General features: G+C 34.4%; 1 protein-coding gene across 1 annotated transcript in view; it reads right to left on the reverse strand.

Moving 5' to 3' along the window:
- Window positions 1-17,719, reverse strand: part of LOC129230604 (transcriptional adapter 3-like) — a 55,155-nt gene that overhangs the window by 23,771 nt on the left and 13,665 nt on the right. Inside the window, exons 4-6 of the mRNA XM_054865021.1 lie at window positions 15,196-15,330; window positions 9,050-9,170; window positions 8,079-8,175 (exon numbers count right to left, since the gene is read on the reverse strand). Of these exons, the coding sequence (XP_054720996.1) occupies window positions 8,079-8,175; window positions 9,050-9,170; window positions 15,196-15,330 (353 nt within the window). The remainder of the gene's footprint in view (window positions 1-8,078; window positions 8,176-9,049; window positions 9,171-15,195; window positions 15,331-17,719) is intronic.

Raw genomic sequence — 17,719 nt, forward strand, 5'->3', positions numbered from 1 at the left:
GCCGCTGGCAAAGAACCACTAAGGTAGTCCAAACAATTTGGAAAAAATGGAAAACGGACTATTTAAGCACACTTCAACAACGCTCAAAATGGATGTTTGCAAAGGATAATGTTAAATTGGGCTCTTTAGTTTTGATAAAGGAAGACAATTTGCCATGTTGCAAGTGGTTACTTGGTAGGATTGTACAACTGCATAAGGGTTCCGATGATAAAGTTCGAGTTGTGAAGATTCGAACTGCAACAGGTGAACTTAAAAGATCGGTAACCAAGATTGCTCTTTTACCAATTGAAAATTGATTTGTGCTTAGTGTTATTTTGTATTAGTGCTATATTGTGTATTTTGTGATGGACTCTTTGGTTTTTTTTCTTTTCATTGATTTCTATATGAAGTTTTCTTTAATATGAATGATTAACTTTTTGAAAATTTTGTAAAATTTATCAAGGCCGGCGGTATGTTTATGCAAATTAGCATAAACTGCTGTAACCGCCGCTACGCAGCCCTAATTTTATAACTGATGGCTAATTCAGTCAGTTCTGTTCTGTTCTTTGAGAGTGTAATGTGTTTGTGTTGCAGCGCCAGAGTGTCGCTAATAAAGGTGTTTTTTTGCACAAGGTGTTAAGTGCTTTTTTGGGTTAGAGCTATCGAAGTTGGTAAATTTGGCCAACATTACTAGTTTACATTAATTGCTAATTTTTTTACTTAAAATCATGGATGTTGTAACCTTCATGCATAAAAATATCCAGCTTTTTTTTTTTTTTTAAGAAAAGCACTTGAATTTTAACTTTTGTAGCATTTTAATTTATAATTTTTACACCAGATGAAATAATGAATATTGATTTAAAAAATCAACCTATTTAAATTAATCTTTGTAATCAAAGTTTAATTTGCACTTAATAACAAAAAATGAAATCATCTGACAATGTTTCAATTTTCAATTCACAACTTTATTGACAGAAATGCTTATAAGTTACCGAAGAGTAGCAGCAAATCACATCAATAAATTTAAATTTGTAATGATATTTTAAGCAACTTGGGTCTGTATTTGTAAGTAAGATAAATGCAGGATTATTTATGACACAATATGTTACCATCATTATGTTATTGAATCATATATTATGGAAAAAATTAATTATCCATTTATGCAGAATTAGCTAGGAATCTCCTTCCTACTTGCATCATTAGTGCAGTTGAAGGCTACACAAGATGCCATAAAGTCGAAATCCATTTGAAATTCCATAAAAAAAGTTCGACAATTTTCATATCTTAAACATTGCAGACATAATTTCCCGATACACACAAGATTGCGGCCGGTTACGGTTATCACTTCTAGAAAATCCCCCTGTTCTCCATCCTGATATTCCTACATCCATGTGTTTCACACATAACTGAAAAGTATTGCCGTTTTGGTCAAAAAAAGATCTTCCTTGATATGTTTATCCTCAGGCGTATACTTCCAAACCGATTTATTTTCTTCCATCCTCTTGAGTTAGTGCATGATTAGTGTTCATCCCAAGATTTTTTTTCTTAGAAACAACAGGGGGGGGGGGAATGGTGACTGAGGACGTTTTTTTAGGTCGCCACTTTTTCAAACTAGGTCGCCACTTGGCGAGTAGCAACCGAGAATCTTGACCTTTAAGGTTTACCCAACTACAGTACAAATTACCAGATGAATAGTCCTAGACGTTGCAACAGATGCTCAAAATTTCCACTAATGGGAGCATGACCAGAGGCGGATCCAGACGCTCCTGTTGGGAGGGATGATTGAGTAATGCATTTTGAATTATTCTGGGGGGGGGGGGGTGACTAATAAAAGTAAAATTTTGAAAAAGGATTAGAAATGAAGCATGATGGTTTTTTTTTTTTTTTTTTTCAAATATTGAAAATTGTTCCAAGAGTTTGAATTAAAGTTAAATTCTTCAAGTACTATATATAAGACTAAAAAATTGAAAAAAAAAAAATTCTACTAATGTTCTGCATTCATTATCCAAATTAAACCCTTCAACTCTTGATTCATTTCAGGGCTCGTGAACTCTTTCCAGTAGCCATTTAGGTCCTCAATTGAGGCAGTGAAAAGCAAAGAAATGTAAGTGGCAAAATTAAAAATTTGGGAATAACCAGTACAAATAGTAGGGGAACTTTTCCTCTGCTTTGGGGTAAGAGATAGTACTAGTAGTTCTGGTAGGTACTGCTGTACAGTTTGATTTAGAAAAAAATTCAATAAAAGCTTACCTAGGACGTTTTCTTCAAACGTGTTTTACTCAAAACTTGAAAATGTCCACTAACATCCCTTTGCTTCTCACAGCCTCAATTGTACTTTCTTCCTTATAAAAGAAATGTTGCAGTATCAAGATATTAATTTAATAATCTTTCTCTCACTATAGGAAAACAAGATAAAGGGACCGCCCAAAATCCCAGATCTGATTCCCCATCCGAAGAAGATCTAGTCTATTTGGTGGTTAATAAGAAAAAGGAAGGCTTGGAAGTGGCCCTCCGGAAAATTTTTGAAATTTAAGGGTATATTCTCGAAAAAACAATTGTTTGCTATCTTTGGTTTCATGAAGGAAAAGGATGAGATTCAGGAATTCTGCCACTGTCGTTTTTTGATATTACAGAGAAACTTCTATGAGCGACCACCTCTATTGACCACTTTTCTGAGGCATTGATTTTTCCCCGTATATGACTAATGTTAAAATACCTCTGGGAAAGACCATTGAAACCTCTCACAACGACTGGAAAATTGTGAACCTCAGCATTAACAAATATAGAAATTTTTGTCAGAGAAAACTCAAAAAGAGAGTGGCAACCAAAGAAAAGCAATAGAACATTTAATTTGTACACAGATCAGTTTTCTGGTTTTCTCATGTTAACGAAGGTGGAAGAAAACCAGAATAAGGGATTAAAACCTATTCTTCTGTGGATCCAAACATGTTCCTTTCTTGCCCTCTCTGTTTGGAACTTCCAAAATTTCACAAAAGGTTGGCGTTGTTTTTCGGACCCTTGTGAAGCTAAGGTGGCACATGCACATCTTGATTAAAAGTCAAGCGGGCGCCAGTCATTAAGGGCAGTTGATAAGAACAGAAAATCTTTAAAAGGTTGTTTCTTGGAATTTCTTGATTGCTTACAGGAGAGGAGGGGAGGTAGAATGGAGCATTCCTAGTTCATGCATCCTGCCCTGGTGCTGCTTTATTTCGGGCAAGTAGTAGAGAACATCAAACCGTCCTAGCCCAACTGAGAAGTGGACACACTCGAGCACAGCGACATGTGGCTGGTATTGAGGTTTTCCGCTTGTGTCCAAAATGCAATTTGACTCAGGCTGCTCTCGCCCATATTTTCTTTTGCATCGGCTGTGACCTGAATCAGCTGTATTCCGACCCTTCTGCTGTTTTGGAGGGACTTTGTTCGCACAGCTTCATGGACTTGGTATGATGTTTCTGTCTGCCAAGTGGGACAAGCAACAACAACAACATTTCTAGATCATTACAGTGGACAAAATTTATTTTTAGCACATTTGAATAGTTCAAGAATTGGTTTCAGTGAAATAGCATTCTGCATTTCATCACCATACATCCCAGTCAAAATTCTGAAACAAAATTTAAAAAAAGTTTTTTTTTTAATTTAAATACATTCTTATCATAATGTTCTTGATTAATACACCGCAGGAAGGAGAAAAAACAGCTGTTGGTGCTGTATTTGCATGTTCGAAAATGATCTCTCAGAGCGACCAACCAACCTCCATTAACGGAGGAGTTTTAGGAAGGAGTTTTTATCATTTTAGGAACCGAGAGTGGTCGCTCTAGAGAAGTTTCACTGCACAGCTTCAAAAACGCAATTTTAGCTATCTTTAGTGATGCAAAAAACCAGGAGGTTTGGGGGTCAGAACTTTTCCACAGAAACTTTTCGATGCATGAGGTCCAAAAACGCTATTTTAGGTGATCTTTGAATGATGTTGAATGATCAGGAAAGGACATGGGGACTCCTCTCCAGAAATTTTTTGAATTTGAAGTCCTGAAAACGCAATTGTAAGCCATCTTTTATGACGTAGTGGGAAGGAAAGGAGTTTGGGACTTTCCATCGAAAATTGTTCAAAATTGGAGTCTTGAAATGCGATGGTTTGCTTTCTTTGGTAGCCTTAAGGGAAAGGATGGGGTCAGAAGCTATCCCTCAACTTTTTGATATTGAAGCTTCATAAACGTAATGCCAGTGGATCTTCATTGATGTTAGGGAAAGAGCTTGCGATTGGGGGCCCATCCCCGGAATTTTTCAGAATTGAAGTTCTAAAAACATAATTGAAGGCCATTATCAATGACATTTTTGAAAACGTTTGTGATTCCGCCGATATTTTCGAAATTAAAGCTCTAAAAATTAAAAATTTTGGCAATCTTCGATGACATTAGAGAGAGGGGGTTAAGGTAATCTCCCCTGGAAAAGTTTGGGAATTAAAGTCATAAAAATACAGTTGTATTTTGTGATGTGTTAGGATGGGAAGGGGGGGAGGAGAGTTTGGTGACCTTTTCCCGGAAATTTTTCGAATTTACGAACCTTTTTTTGGGGGGGGGGCGATCGCCCCCCTGTGGCTCCGCCACTAAACGTGACACCGATGTAGTACCACTAGTTGCCTGACATGATTAAACAAATGGAGTTTTTATGATTGTAGAAGTCTAATGACAACAGTTTAAAGCATCTGTTGTAGCATTAAGAACTGTATTCACCCTATACACCATTCGTACTAATTATGTTCAATAAATGTATTTCATTAGTCACTCTCCTACATACAGTGGCTCCAAAAAGTGTTCGTACACCTACGACTTTCAGCGAAATTGGCCCCTATCCATTGGTTAGAATTAATATTTCGTAATAGGTATTTAATTATAAGATCTATCAACAATTTTTAACAAAACTATATGAAAAGTTTTTAAAAAATATTAAAACTTAATTTTTTAAAAATAAAAATCCAAAAAGTGCCGGAAATTTTATCTCACAAAAGTCTTCGTACACTTTAAAAAATGTCTATATATTATTGAATAATCTAACTTTTTATTAAGTTATTATTTAGTAGAATATCATGCAAATCAACAACACCTTTTAAACGCCTGGGAATAGATTTCATTCTTTTTTCTTTCTTTTTTTGCGTAATTTCTGAGTAAGTGTTCAACCACACTTTGAGTCTTACAGTTTCGAGCTCTATTCTCGTTTCAAAGCCATATTTTCGTAATCTAGCCACCAGATATCTCTAAATACGTTGCATTAAGTTCAAATCTGGAGATTGAGGGGTATTTTCTAAACTTTAGATCAATTTTCGAGGCACTAGACGCAAATGTTGAAAACCGTTTGCTTCTTATTGTTATCTTGATAAAAAACAAAGTTGTTTCCAATAAACAAATTTTTGACTAAGAGTTCAAAATTTGGTTTTAAAATATTTAAAGGAATGGCATAGTTTATTATTTCATCAAAAAATTCCAAACTACCAAGTCCTGATGCTGATATGCACCCTCACACTATAACACCTCCACCGTCCTGATTAACTGATCCAACTAAGTTCTTAAGATTAAGTTCCAAATTTTTTCTTCTACTTACAATTATACAATTTAACCAAAAATGTTGAATTCATTTTTATCTGTAAGTAAGAGTAATTGTAAAACGTTTTGAGCTTATTTATCATTGATTTTGCGACGAAAAGCGTAAGCATTCTGTTTTTCGCACGACCAACAAAATTTCTGCAGGAAGAGGTCCCATTTAATCGTGCTAATCAGAGAACTTGGTGAACAATTTTAGGTGAAAATTAAATGTAAAATTTTTCATTTAACTCTGCAGAAACATTTACAGCACTCAAATATGCATTTTTCAAAATTTTTTTAAACTTTAAATCTTCAAACGCGCTTTGTTAACTTTGCCAATTGACCTTTTCTTACCTTGTCTTCGGTCAGATTCTTTTCTTTCAAGCATTTTATCTAGCACTTTACTATGGAATGGTATAAATTATCTAATTTTGAGACATTTTAAACCAATTTACCGCTACCATGAGGAAAAAAAATCAAATTTCGAATGGTGTTTGTTGTTTTTTACGAATACCAGCCATTTTAAAGTAATAGGCAGAATATTAAGGAATGAATAAACAAAAAATTAAAGCAAAATGACTTTCAAGGGTCAACACAATGCAAAAATATCAAGTAAACGGTATATGATAATTTTAATCATGAATTTTTTCGAAAATATTTGAGTGTACGATGACTTTTGTGGCGTGTTATTTCTCTGTCTCTTCGTTTTTTAACCCATTTCAAAAAGAAGATTTGCCAATATTTTGAAAAAAACTACAGGGTGTTATTTAGAATGACATAGTAATGATGTGAAAAAATATTGGACTTCTTATTAGAATTCAGTTTTGCGTTATTTTGGTTTTACTAAAAAATTTCAAAGTGTACGAACACTTTTGGGAGCCACTGTAGTTCAGATCTTCTTCCTCTGCTACCACATTTCCTTGACATTGGGATACTACATCATTCCTTTAGATATTATTTACCTTTTTTAAAAGATGCAGTTGCATCACTGGGGGTGTAGGGGGCGGTCCGCCCCGGGTCTCACCCGTCTGGTGGTTTACACCAATTATGGAATTGCAAATTTTTGAAAAATATGAAGCTAAAATAAATTTTTAAGACTACAAATTAAAAAAAATTATGGGGCCAACCCCCTGGAATCCCTATTTTTATTTGTTTTTTGTACATTACCCTACTTAAAGTTTCATTCCAATACAAATGCAGTTGTTTCCTGAAAATTGCACAAGTTTCATGTTCTCAAATAAAAATTTAGTTTTTTTTTCTTTTGCTTTTGTAGGAGGGGGGGGGGGGGGGTGACACCAAAAATTACCGCCCCAGGTGTCACCTTTGCTAGGTATGCCACTGAAGTATGTTACAAGATTTTTGAAACATCCTTCACAATAAACAGTGAAAATTGCATCACATTTCTTTTTTGATTGGTTGATTAATGGCCTTAAGTTATACTGGAAGGTGGAAACAAGACAAAAAATTTGATATCAAATAAAGAAATGTGATGAAAACTCTAACTCATTTTATGCATACAATTTTTTTAAACAATTTTTTTTTCTTTTTTTGTTACATTTTAAAACCTGCTCAGTATCCTTTATTTACTTTTGTTCAGTATTAACATTGAATCCATATTTGTATAATCATGAAATATGTTGAAAGAATAAATACTATGTCTAACATAGGGATTTGCACAGAAATTTTGGGGCCAGTCACAAATGACTTTTATGGGCACTCCCACAAGTTGTTTACCCTAAATACATTTTACCCCTCAATTTAAAAATCTTGGGCCCTCTTCAGGTTCAGGCAAATAGGTGCCCCTTCTCACCCCCTACCCTGTGCACCCCACTAGTCTGATGTGACTTAATAGTTAATTATATTGCAAATTCCCTTTTATCTGCAGATGGTTTAGCTGTGGCGTCTTCATACTTTCAGAAAAAAAAAAAAAAATGTTCCAGTGATTAATTGAATGCAGATAAATACACACATTTTCTAAGGATTCCTAGTTTTGTTTTCCCCCTCTCTTCCACTGATATCAGACCTTACAAGGTCACTAGTAACTACTAGACTAGTAGTCTACTAGACTAGTTGAAACCGGATTTTTTTAGATATACACTGCTCAATGATTTTTGAATCCAAACTACTTATGTATGTAACTTATGTGTGATCAGACCAGTTTTGTTCAAAAAATTCCCCTCCCCTATACATTTTTGGTGTTCCCTAGTTTTATCTGTTTTAGTTAATCTGTTCGCAATAATGAGCAATATTTTTTCAGCTTTCACATATTTTTTACATATGTTGGGTTATTGTTTTTAGCTGTAGTTATTCATGTGATTGTTGTTGCTTTTTTTAAAGCCATTTCATACACTAGATCGCAGTTTCCCAATTTCGCAGGTTATTGCAAAATTCATTTATCCGCGGTTATTGTGTCACCCTTTCCCACTGATAATCAATCGGGAGTTAACTGTATTTAAAAGTTTGAACTTCAGAAAATAAATCTAAGAATAGATAAACATAATTATATTTTGACCCTGTAATTACCATTCTTCTTTTGCTTTTGCAAGCAATTCAGCTTTTTCTGCACAGTTTGAATAGTTTTCATCAACAAAACCTTTGGGACATTCTGCAGATTTAGAACCTAAGGAGGAAAAAAAGCTAATTTTTGACACTTGAATTGCAATTCACAAATGAATCTGAAATGTGAAAATTTTATATGAATCAGGCTATTGTTTCAGTGCAAACAATTTGTTACCACATGCAATATACCAACAGACCAGTTATGGCGTCCAGAGACTGCAGTTTCATCCTTGTAATGGGTTTCTCAGTCTGAAAACCCACACTAACAGAGCTGGATGCAAATGTCTTCTGGTTAAAATCTCAGCTTCTGATTGAAGCTGAGATTACTAAGTCACAATTTTGAGACAACATTAATGCGCCAATGAATTTCAGAAATATTCTAGTTGAAATATAAGGTAAAAGACAAAAAGATAAACGCTATAAAGAGTGCAACCAAAAATTTTCTATTTTCATATAAAAAGCAAATCAGTTGATTTTTCTTCTGCACAAACATTACTTTAATCTAATACAAGATAAAATGGAATAAAGAAACAACATCATAATGATTATAAAGAAAATACTGAGAAATTTAAAAGTTGACATGAAATGAAACATACATTTGGAAAAAGAAAAACTTTCAAAATAAGTTTATTTTACAAGAACTTCTTTTAAGCGGTTTCACTGGAATGGATTATGAATCAAGAAAAAAGAAAAAGGTTACACAAAATGGTTGAAAAGCAAAAGACGACCAATATATTACACAGTAAAATTAAGAGCTTTTTATAAAATTGTATTTTTTGTTAAAACCTGCAAAGAACATACTACACATATTTGGTAAGAGAAAAAGAAAATTTAGTATTATGATTCAGAAACTTTACTTTGATATCAAAAACATTTTAGTGATTACATTCCCTAATAAATAAGACTTTGCATTGGAAAGACACAAAATACTTAACCTTCTTTCATTTCTTCAAAGAGGTCCTCATCAATCCATTTGCTTGTATAATGCTCACCCAGAGGGGGAATAGTTTGGTACTCAGAGTCATGGTCATGTACTTTAAGCCAATCTTCCAAGGTCTAGAAACATAGGGACATTAACTATAGTTATTGAAAACATTCATATACATATACACAAAAGCGGTTTGAAGTTTATCTGACAAATTTTTAAAAAGTTGTTAAAATTCTAATCAGTTTTTTTTTTGGGGGGGGGGGGTTGCAAAGGCCAGTTAACTTTCTTGTTAATTTCATAGATCTTCTCCTAGCCATCCCTGATGAGTTCCTCAACTATTGATCTCATATCATTAACGCGCTCTGACTCCTCTTCTTGAAAAGAGCAAAGGGAAAGAATGGCGGACTGAGAGTCAAACAAGGAAGACTACCTTTTTGAGAGGAGAAGTACAGCTGTATAGATGGCGAGCAGCCTGTTCAATCAACCACATTCAGTTCCAAAATTTGGGGCACTAAATTCAACTGGACATCAGCCCTCAAATAAGCGTTTGCAATAAAAATTAGCTCCAGCTGAAGAATCAACCAGGATTCCCCCCATGGACGAACCATGAGTATAGGGATATGAAAGAAAGGTTTATTTTGGTAATCATTCGCAATAGTTTCAAGTGTATGAACAAGAAGAAAAGATGTAATTTCTTCTTTTCTTTTCTTGGACATTAACACTTTGGCTACCAACTATGAGATAACTCCTAGATTGCATTCTTTTCTAAGAAGACAACTATGAGTAATCTCCTACTTGCTTATTTGCCATTTTTGTGCAGCTACAATTACACTCAGAATATATTAGAGCTGATATTGGTAGATGGCTTCTGGGAAAAGAACAAAAATCAATGCTGGCTTGCACTGACAGAAAATTTATTAAAAATTGAACAAGAAATGTAATTATAATAATTAATTCAAATGCTCTTTTATTGTTTGTTGAACTTCTGAAAACAATCTTCCACACAAAGGGCTGGCTTGTCTTTACAGGCTGGACAGAAATAACGCTTTTTTCAATGTTTTTTTTGCTTGGGTACGTATACAACATGGCTTTGTCGGAAGCTGTTTCTTATTTCAGTAAGTAGTTTTCATATCTTATGCTTTTTGATGACAACTATGCACTAGAATTAGAGTTTTTTATGACATGTGATGAAATCAAATTGTCATTTTGTGCCAGATTTCTGAAAATTGCTGTGGCAGTCAATGTGTTAATAGACATTTGAAAGCAGAATTCTAATAGCAGGAGGTAATCTTTTATTAAGACAAAAAAGCTGGCACAGAGTTTTTATCTTTTTTATTTAGTCATGACGTCATCAGCATAATAAAGAATGATTGGTGAGAGTTCTTTTCAGTCGTTTTTTAGCAGACACAAGCTGCTGCCAATGCTCAAAGGGAGTCTTTTGCACTTTCCAAAATGTTTAAGTAGCTGTTTTACCCTACGAAAGCGCAAAGGCTCAAGTCTTGACTGAATTTTCAAGGCAGTACAAGGTGTTGATTGCTGAGGTAATGAGTCTTAGGGCTTTTGTTTTGACTTTGGTGTGCCTTTTCCCTTCAGCTTGTAGATGCAGTGACCAGTAGTTTTCGGCCAGATTCCAAAAGAGGTCTTATATACACTGGTGTAAGAAATTAAGAGAATTTTTAGATTTCGTTTATTATCTCCAGAACTACTGGACCAATTTTAATGAAATTTCGTATGTACATACTGTGAAACAATACAAAACAAATAGCCACCCAAAATTTAAAATACACACAAGCATGATCATAGATAACACTCGTTAGAGTAGAATGGTATGAAACAGCGGTTGCAAAATTGAACAAAACAAATGGGTTAGTAGGGGGTATGGTCCCTCTAACAGACACATAGGCCTTGCAGTGTGACTCTATATCTGAAATGAAGTCGTTTATGGGATCCTGGGACAATTGTTTCATTTCGTTCAACAACACTGTTCTCAGGCTATGTAGGATCCCCGGAGGGGCGTTGCGAGTTGCAATTGCTCTCCCTAGATCGTCCGAGACATGCTCTATTGGATTAGAGCCTGGAGATCTGCTTGGCCAATCCATCCAGTGATTGTCCTCCCTTCCAGAAATTCGTCGACAAGAAGAGCTCTATATGGACTTGCGTTAACATAAATTAAAATCAGCTCAGGGCTAGCAGTGCGCCTCAAGAGGTGAGCAGAGGGTTCCAAGACCACATCCCTATACCTTGCAACTGTCACAGAGCCTCTCTCAAAGACATGGAGGGGTGCGCGGCAATCCAATATGATGTCTGCCCAAACCGCCAACCACCACCGCCATAATGGTCGATTTTGCAGATATTGGAGGTTGATAGCGGGTCCCCGTTCATCTTAACTGACTATTATTGTCCTATGTTCATTTGGATAGAAATAGGAACCCGCTACCTACCCTCCAATATCCGCAAAATCGACCATTATGGAGGCGGTGGTTTGGCGGTCTGGGCAGACATCATGTTGGATGGCCGCACACCCCTCCATGTTTTTGAGAGAGGCTCTGTGACAGTTGCGAGGCATAGGGATGTGATCTTGGAACTCTCTGCTCACCTCTTGTGGGGCAATGCTAGCCCTGAGCTAATTTTAATGGATGTTAACGCAAATCCATATAGAGCTCTTCTGGTCTACGAATTTCTGGACGGGAGGATATTCCCTGGATGGATTGGTCAAGGCAATCTCTAGAGGGTCATTCCATGTCAAGTGATCCAAAATTTGGGAAATTTTTTCCCTCACCTTTTTGTATTTATTTGAAATTTGGCTCATTGGTTGTACCCTTTGAGGTAATCAAAATTCCAAATTTTTAGATTTTTATCTCTATTATTTTTTTATTTATGCCACTTTGATTTTTAGAAAAACCCTCTTTTTTCATGGATGCTTGAACATAAAATGGACGATAATTCAGCACCTAATATAGATAGAAAGATTTTCTAAAAAGCATTTTAAAGTATATTGCTGTTTAATGGGATATGCAACATGACTGATTTGAAAAAATTTTTAATTTTTAAAAAATGAAATTTAAATTTCTCAGAAAAGGTATAATGAATTTTGTTTTAAAAATTTTTAAAAATTTGTGTGCATTTTAACTTCATTTGTGCAAAGTTTCAAGTTGGGATCTCAATGGGATCATATTTTTATGATTTTTTGAATTAATTTGACTTACAAAATAATGACATTTTTCAGATTTTAAACAGTTAAATATGGGGTTCTCTTACTGGGAATGGTCTAGTAAGCAGTAATTGATCATGACTATGCTTGAAATGAGCTGACATGAATTTGTAGATTGGTAACCCCTCCCCCCCCCCCACCACCACCACCACAACTTTTAATTTTTTTTTCGAAACTTTTCAAAATGTAAAAAATAAATAAATAAATAAATAACCAAAAAAAATAGTAAACTTATTAAAAGTTGGTAAATGTTTTTCTTTAAAGCAAGAAAAGCCCCCCCCCCCCCCCCGCACCATTACTTTTATTATTATTTTTTCAAAGCTATTTTCAAAATGTAAAATATAAATATATGAATAAAATAAAACAAAATGAATAGAAAACATTAAAAGCTGGTAAATGTTCTTCTTTAAAGCAACGAAGTACATTACCCCCCCCCCCCCCCCCGCCCACCCACACATACGATTAACGCTATATCACATGCCTCAGTTGATGCTTTTTTTTTCAGAACAAGTGTTTCTTTTTAAATGCGAACTTCACAAAGTGTAATTGATTAATTCACTATCTGATAAGGAAAGTTTTGATTCATTCCATCCCCTACCCCAGCACCAACTTTCAATTTTGGAGGGAGGAAAGAAATAGTTTGCCCCAAGATCATAGCAAAATAGGAATGTTTCTCCCCGTGTTGTTTCATTGTTCCATTCTTTTCACACTAAACTAAAAATAAATTTAAGTATCAGATCATATGTCTGTCCGCATAAAACTGTCTTTCTACAACATTAGGGCTGCAACTGTTTTTTTTTTCTTTTCTTTAATGCTAGTTTTCTTTTTAATTTCAGTTGTAAAGGAGAGCAGTGCAGCGAGATCTATTTATACATATATTAAAAGCAGTTATAGATCAAACAAATATTCCTAGTTTGAGTATAACCTTTCATGTTGTTAAGCTTCATTTCAGATTGCTACCCTCTCCCTCTTCTTTCCCCCTACCGTCCCACTTTCCGAAAGAAAAAAAAAGCTTCAAATGAGTGGTTCTATTTGTCTATTAAAGTTTTTCTGACTTTTAGTCTTTATCCCCCCCCCCATTTATAAGCCTTAGTCACGACTGTTGTTTAGCAGCGTGCGTCCCAGTTTATTATGATTATAAATCTTACGTGCCTTTTTTTTTAATACAGTTTTCAAAAAATAAAAAAAAGATAAAAAGTGGTTGTGTGGTGGAGGAGGGGGGGGGGGACCAATCTACAAATTCATGTCAGCTCATTTCAAGCATAGTCATGATCAATTACTGCTTACTAGACCATTCCCAGTAAGATAACCCCATATTTAACTAGTTAAAATCTGAAAAATGTCATCATTTCATAAGTCAAATTTAATTCAAAAAATCATAAAAATATGATCCCATTGAGATCCCAACTTGAAACTTTGCACAAATAAAGTTAAAATGCACACAAATTTTTGAGAATTTTTAAAACAAAATTCATTATACCTTTTCTGAGAAATTTAAATTTAAAATTTAATTTTCATTTTTTAAAAATTAAAAACTTTTTGAAATCAGTCATGTTGCATATCCCATTAAACAGCAACTAATATACCTTAAAATGCTTTTCAGAAAATCTTTCTATCTATATTTGGTGCTGAATTATCGTCCATTTTATGTTCAAGCATCCATGAAAAAAAGAGGGTTTTTCGAAAAATCAAAGAGTCATAAATAAAAAAATAATAGAGATAAAAATCTAAAAATTTGGACTTTTGATTACCTCAAAGGGTACAATTGATGAGCCAAATTTCAAATAAATACAAAAAGGTGAGGGAAAAAACTTTGGATCACTTGACATGGAATGACCCTAGACTCCAACCCTATAGAGCATGTCTGGGACTCTTTCGGTAGGGCCATCGCAACTCGCAACACCCCTCTGAGGACCCTCCATAGCCTGAGAATAGCGTTAATGAAGTAGTGGAAAAAATTGCTCTAGGATCCCATAAACTGCTTCATTTCAAGTATGAAGTCACACTGTGAGGCCTATATGTCTGTTAGAGGGGACTATACCACCTACTAAACCATTTTTTTGTTCAATTTTGCAACAGCTATTTCCTACCATTCGACTTTAACGAGTGTTTTTTATGATTATGTGTGTGTATTTTAAATTTTTGGTGGTTATTTGTTTTGTATGGTTTTAATGTATGTACATACCAAATTTCATGAAAATCGGTCCAGTAGTTCTGGAGATAATAGACCGAATCTAAAAATTCTCTTACCTTAAATTCTTACACCAGTGTATAACTTTATAGTGGTCAGGACTTCTGTTGATGAACCCCAGGGGATCGTCTTTTAAAGAGATTGAGTCTACCTTCACTTTTTTCTACTCCCCCACAAGGGCGCCCATACGCAAATTTTAAGGGGGGGGGGCTCAGATATGTTCCCTATGGTTTAGCAGGATATTTTCCCCATAGAAACCGATTTCAGCACAGATTAGAGTTATTAAAATTTGACATTTTTAATAATTTATTCATTGATTGCTGGAGAAGAAATGTTTTTACATTTTTGCAAAGAAAAAAGTACTAAAAGCAAGGAAGTTCTAATTTCAAAAATGGAGGCTTGAGCCCCCACTTGCCCTCCCCCCCCCCCATATGGGCGTCCTTGCTCCCCCACAATAATTTGTTATAAAAAAATGCAATGAACAAGTAAACTTTACAAATTAATGTCCTATACATAGCTTCATCTTTCGTGTCACTTAACTTAGCCTCACTATATTGGTTTTGGTACATATAATGTGACACAATCTCAACCTATGCTGGCAAAGTTAACCCATTCAATAGTATGGTACATATTACAGATATAAAATAGTATAAAGAAAATAGGATGGTTAAACAGCTGTTCAATACTTTAGCTCTCAAAAATATCGAATATCTGAAAAGTGCAACAAAATAATACACAGAAACAAACATACTGTAATGTCATCTTGAGAAATTTCGGCCCAATATTCCTCTAAATATGACCAAAATCTATTTGAATTATCTGGTTTCTGGAATTTGGGAGTTTCAACTATAGCCTCAGAAAAATCAGATGTTTGTTGTTTTTGAGGCTAAAAAAGGACAAAAATTATTCATTAAAACAAGCTTAAGAGACCACTGAAAATTTCAAACAGACATTTTTTTCCAAGACAATAATATCAATAAACATAATATCTATTTCAGGTGGGTGTCTACAAAGCAAAGGCAATTCATTCTAACTTTTAACCCCACACATTAGTTTCTTAGTAATTATCGCTGCCTCAGAGCAATAGTAGGATATCTTACTGTTGTTTCTGGGATTAGATGTCTTACGGTTCGTCTGAGATGACAATATTAGCAACATTAATTGATTTAAAGTAAAAATATCAATATGTAAAGGTGAACACTAAAGAAAATATTTTAAAAACGTTTTGCTGCCGCACTTTCCCTTTAAGTGTGCATAAAAAAGCAACTTAAGGATTAACTACACTATTAAAATCAGTTTGTTGCAACAAAGGACTGCATATTACAGTGCTTAAGTTAGCCATCCAAGTTTATTTATCATATTATTTTATTTATTTATTTTTCACAATAGCCTGATTTTTCTTTCTTTCTTTCATTACACTTTGTTTTCTGTTTGACGACCCTCTTAAAAACTGTCTCTTCAAAGATAACTTTTCACAGTCCCGGATACTCCACTGTTGTTTTAGAAGCATTCTATTTAAGGAAGATTTTTTGTGGTCCCTTGAAAATCCTTAAATAGAGAATCAACTGCTTCAAGCTCAATTTATACCCACAAAACACATCTCCAATAACTGCAATTCAAATGTTTCTTTGAAAATTCTATTCTCAAACATTGCATTCTCATAAAGATTTTTTAAACTTTTTGATTTTTTCAAATATAGAAATTTTTAACGATTCGAAAGCTTTCTGGTTTTGCTACCTACCTGATGGACCTACCTGAGAAACTTGAACTTTATATATTTTGAAAGTTTACATTAAGAGCTTTAAAATAATATATTACATGATACAAAAATAGAATTTTTCTTTATTTGTGGCAAATTTCATGTTGGGACAACACTGGGATCATGCATAATTTTAAACTTAAATGTTACTCCGAGTGGCCAAAAATCAATTGCCATCAATTGATAGTCAAATATGTGTGCCCAAATGTATCATAATCATGCTGATAATACAACATTAGAAAAATGAAAAATTCATTCAATGTGATGTACAACGAGTAGATTACATAAAAAAGCTATACAAGGTTTCCATGCAGTCAAACTTGACTTGAATATATTTCTTCTTGACAATGCTTTGCTAGGTTGCTTTCTGCTTCTGCAATTTTATGTCTCCTTCCAGTTTCTGCACGAGTAAAAACTGGTCTCAAGTCTTCACGCACACAATGTTATGGCAGATGAAAAGAAGTACAACCAGGTGTGCCCGATGGAAGGTCAAGGGAGGCCAATATGAGCTTCCAAAAATGTCCTTATTCAACAAATTTTGCCTGATGATTCAGCAAAATTATCATCATTCAGCAAAATTTGGGGTTCTTTTTGGCAAAATTATGATCATTCGGCAAAATTTAAAGTTCCATTCAGCAAATTAAGAATTTCTGACATCCTAAAAATTAAAAGTTTGGATCGACTTTGCTTACAACAGACTAAACCTGCAATGCAATAACATGTTTAGGTAAAGAAAGTTCGAAAAGCACCTTATTGCTTGTAGCATTCTATTAGGACTTTATAAACATGAGGCGGTTGGTTGAATCAACTTTTCAAAACAGTTGCTTGTTAACTCATTGGCTAGAGTATTCCATTGTGCTTTCACGAGACAACTTTGTAGATTCAATTTTTCTTCTAAAAATACCCCACAACATTGTTAAAACTGAACCAAGTTGCCTCAACAAATTTACTCGTGCGTAGAGTGCATGCTTGGCAATGTGCCGAAAAGTTGAATCAACTAAAAAGTTGATTCAACTTATCGGGATGAGAACCTTGTTGTTTTTGTCTTGTCAGAGCCAGCCTTAAGCCGATTAGAGCAAAAGAGCCCAATGGGGCTGTGCGCCAGCAGGGGCACTGCTCTAAAAAAATATGTGCTTTCCTCACAAAAATAAATAAGAAACTAAAGGAAATAAAAAGTTCAAATGAACTTAGCTGACATTAATGAAAATCGGGGTGGCTGGGGATACTTAAAACCCCCCAATTCAGTTTTAAATTTTTTTTCTCTGCTGCAAATTATCAGTTTTTTTTTTTTTTTTTTAATACGTGAACAAAGGTAATTTTTTCTTCTCTTTGACACTATTTTTTTTAGTTGAAATTAAACAAAAAGTTTTGGTAAAATATTTTTTTTCAAAAATTTCATAAAGGGATCATGTATCCCCACATCAAGGGATACATGACCCCTTCATGGGGGATACTTGATCCCACTGAGAAAATACATAGACATTTCATTAGATCGGCAATTTATTGATGGATTTTA

The sequence above is a fragment of the Uloborus diversus genome, chromosome 1 (assembly GCF_026930045.1).
Source record: "Uloborus diversus isolate 005 chromosome 1, Udiv.v.3.1, whole genome shotgun sequence".
Taxonomy (NCBI): domain Eukaryota; kingdom Metazoa; phylum Arthropoda; class Arachnida; order Araneae; family Uloboridae; genus Uloborus; species Uloborus diversus.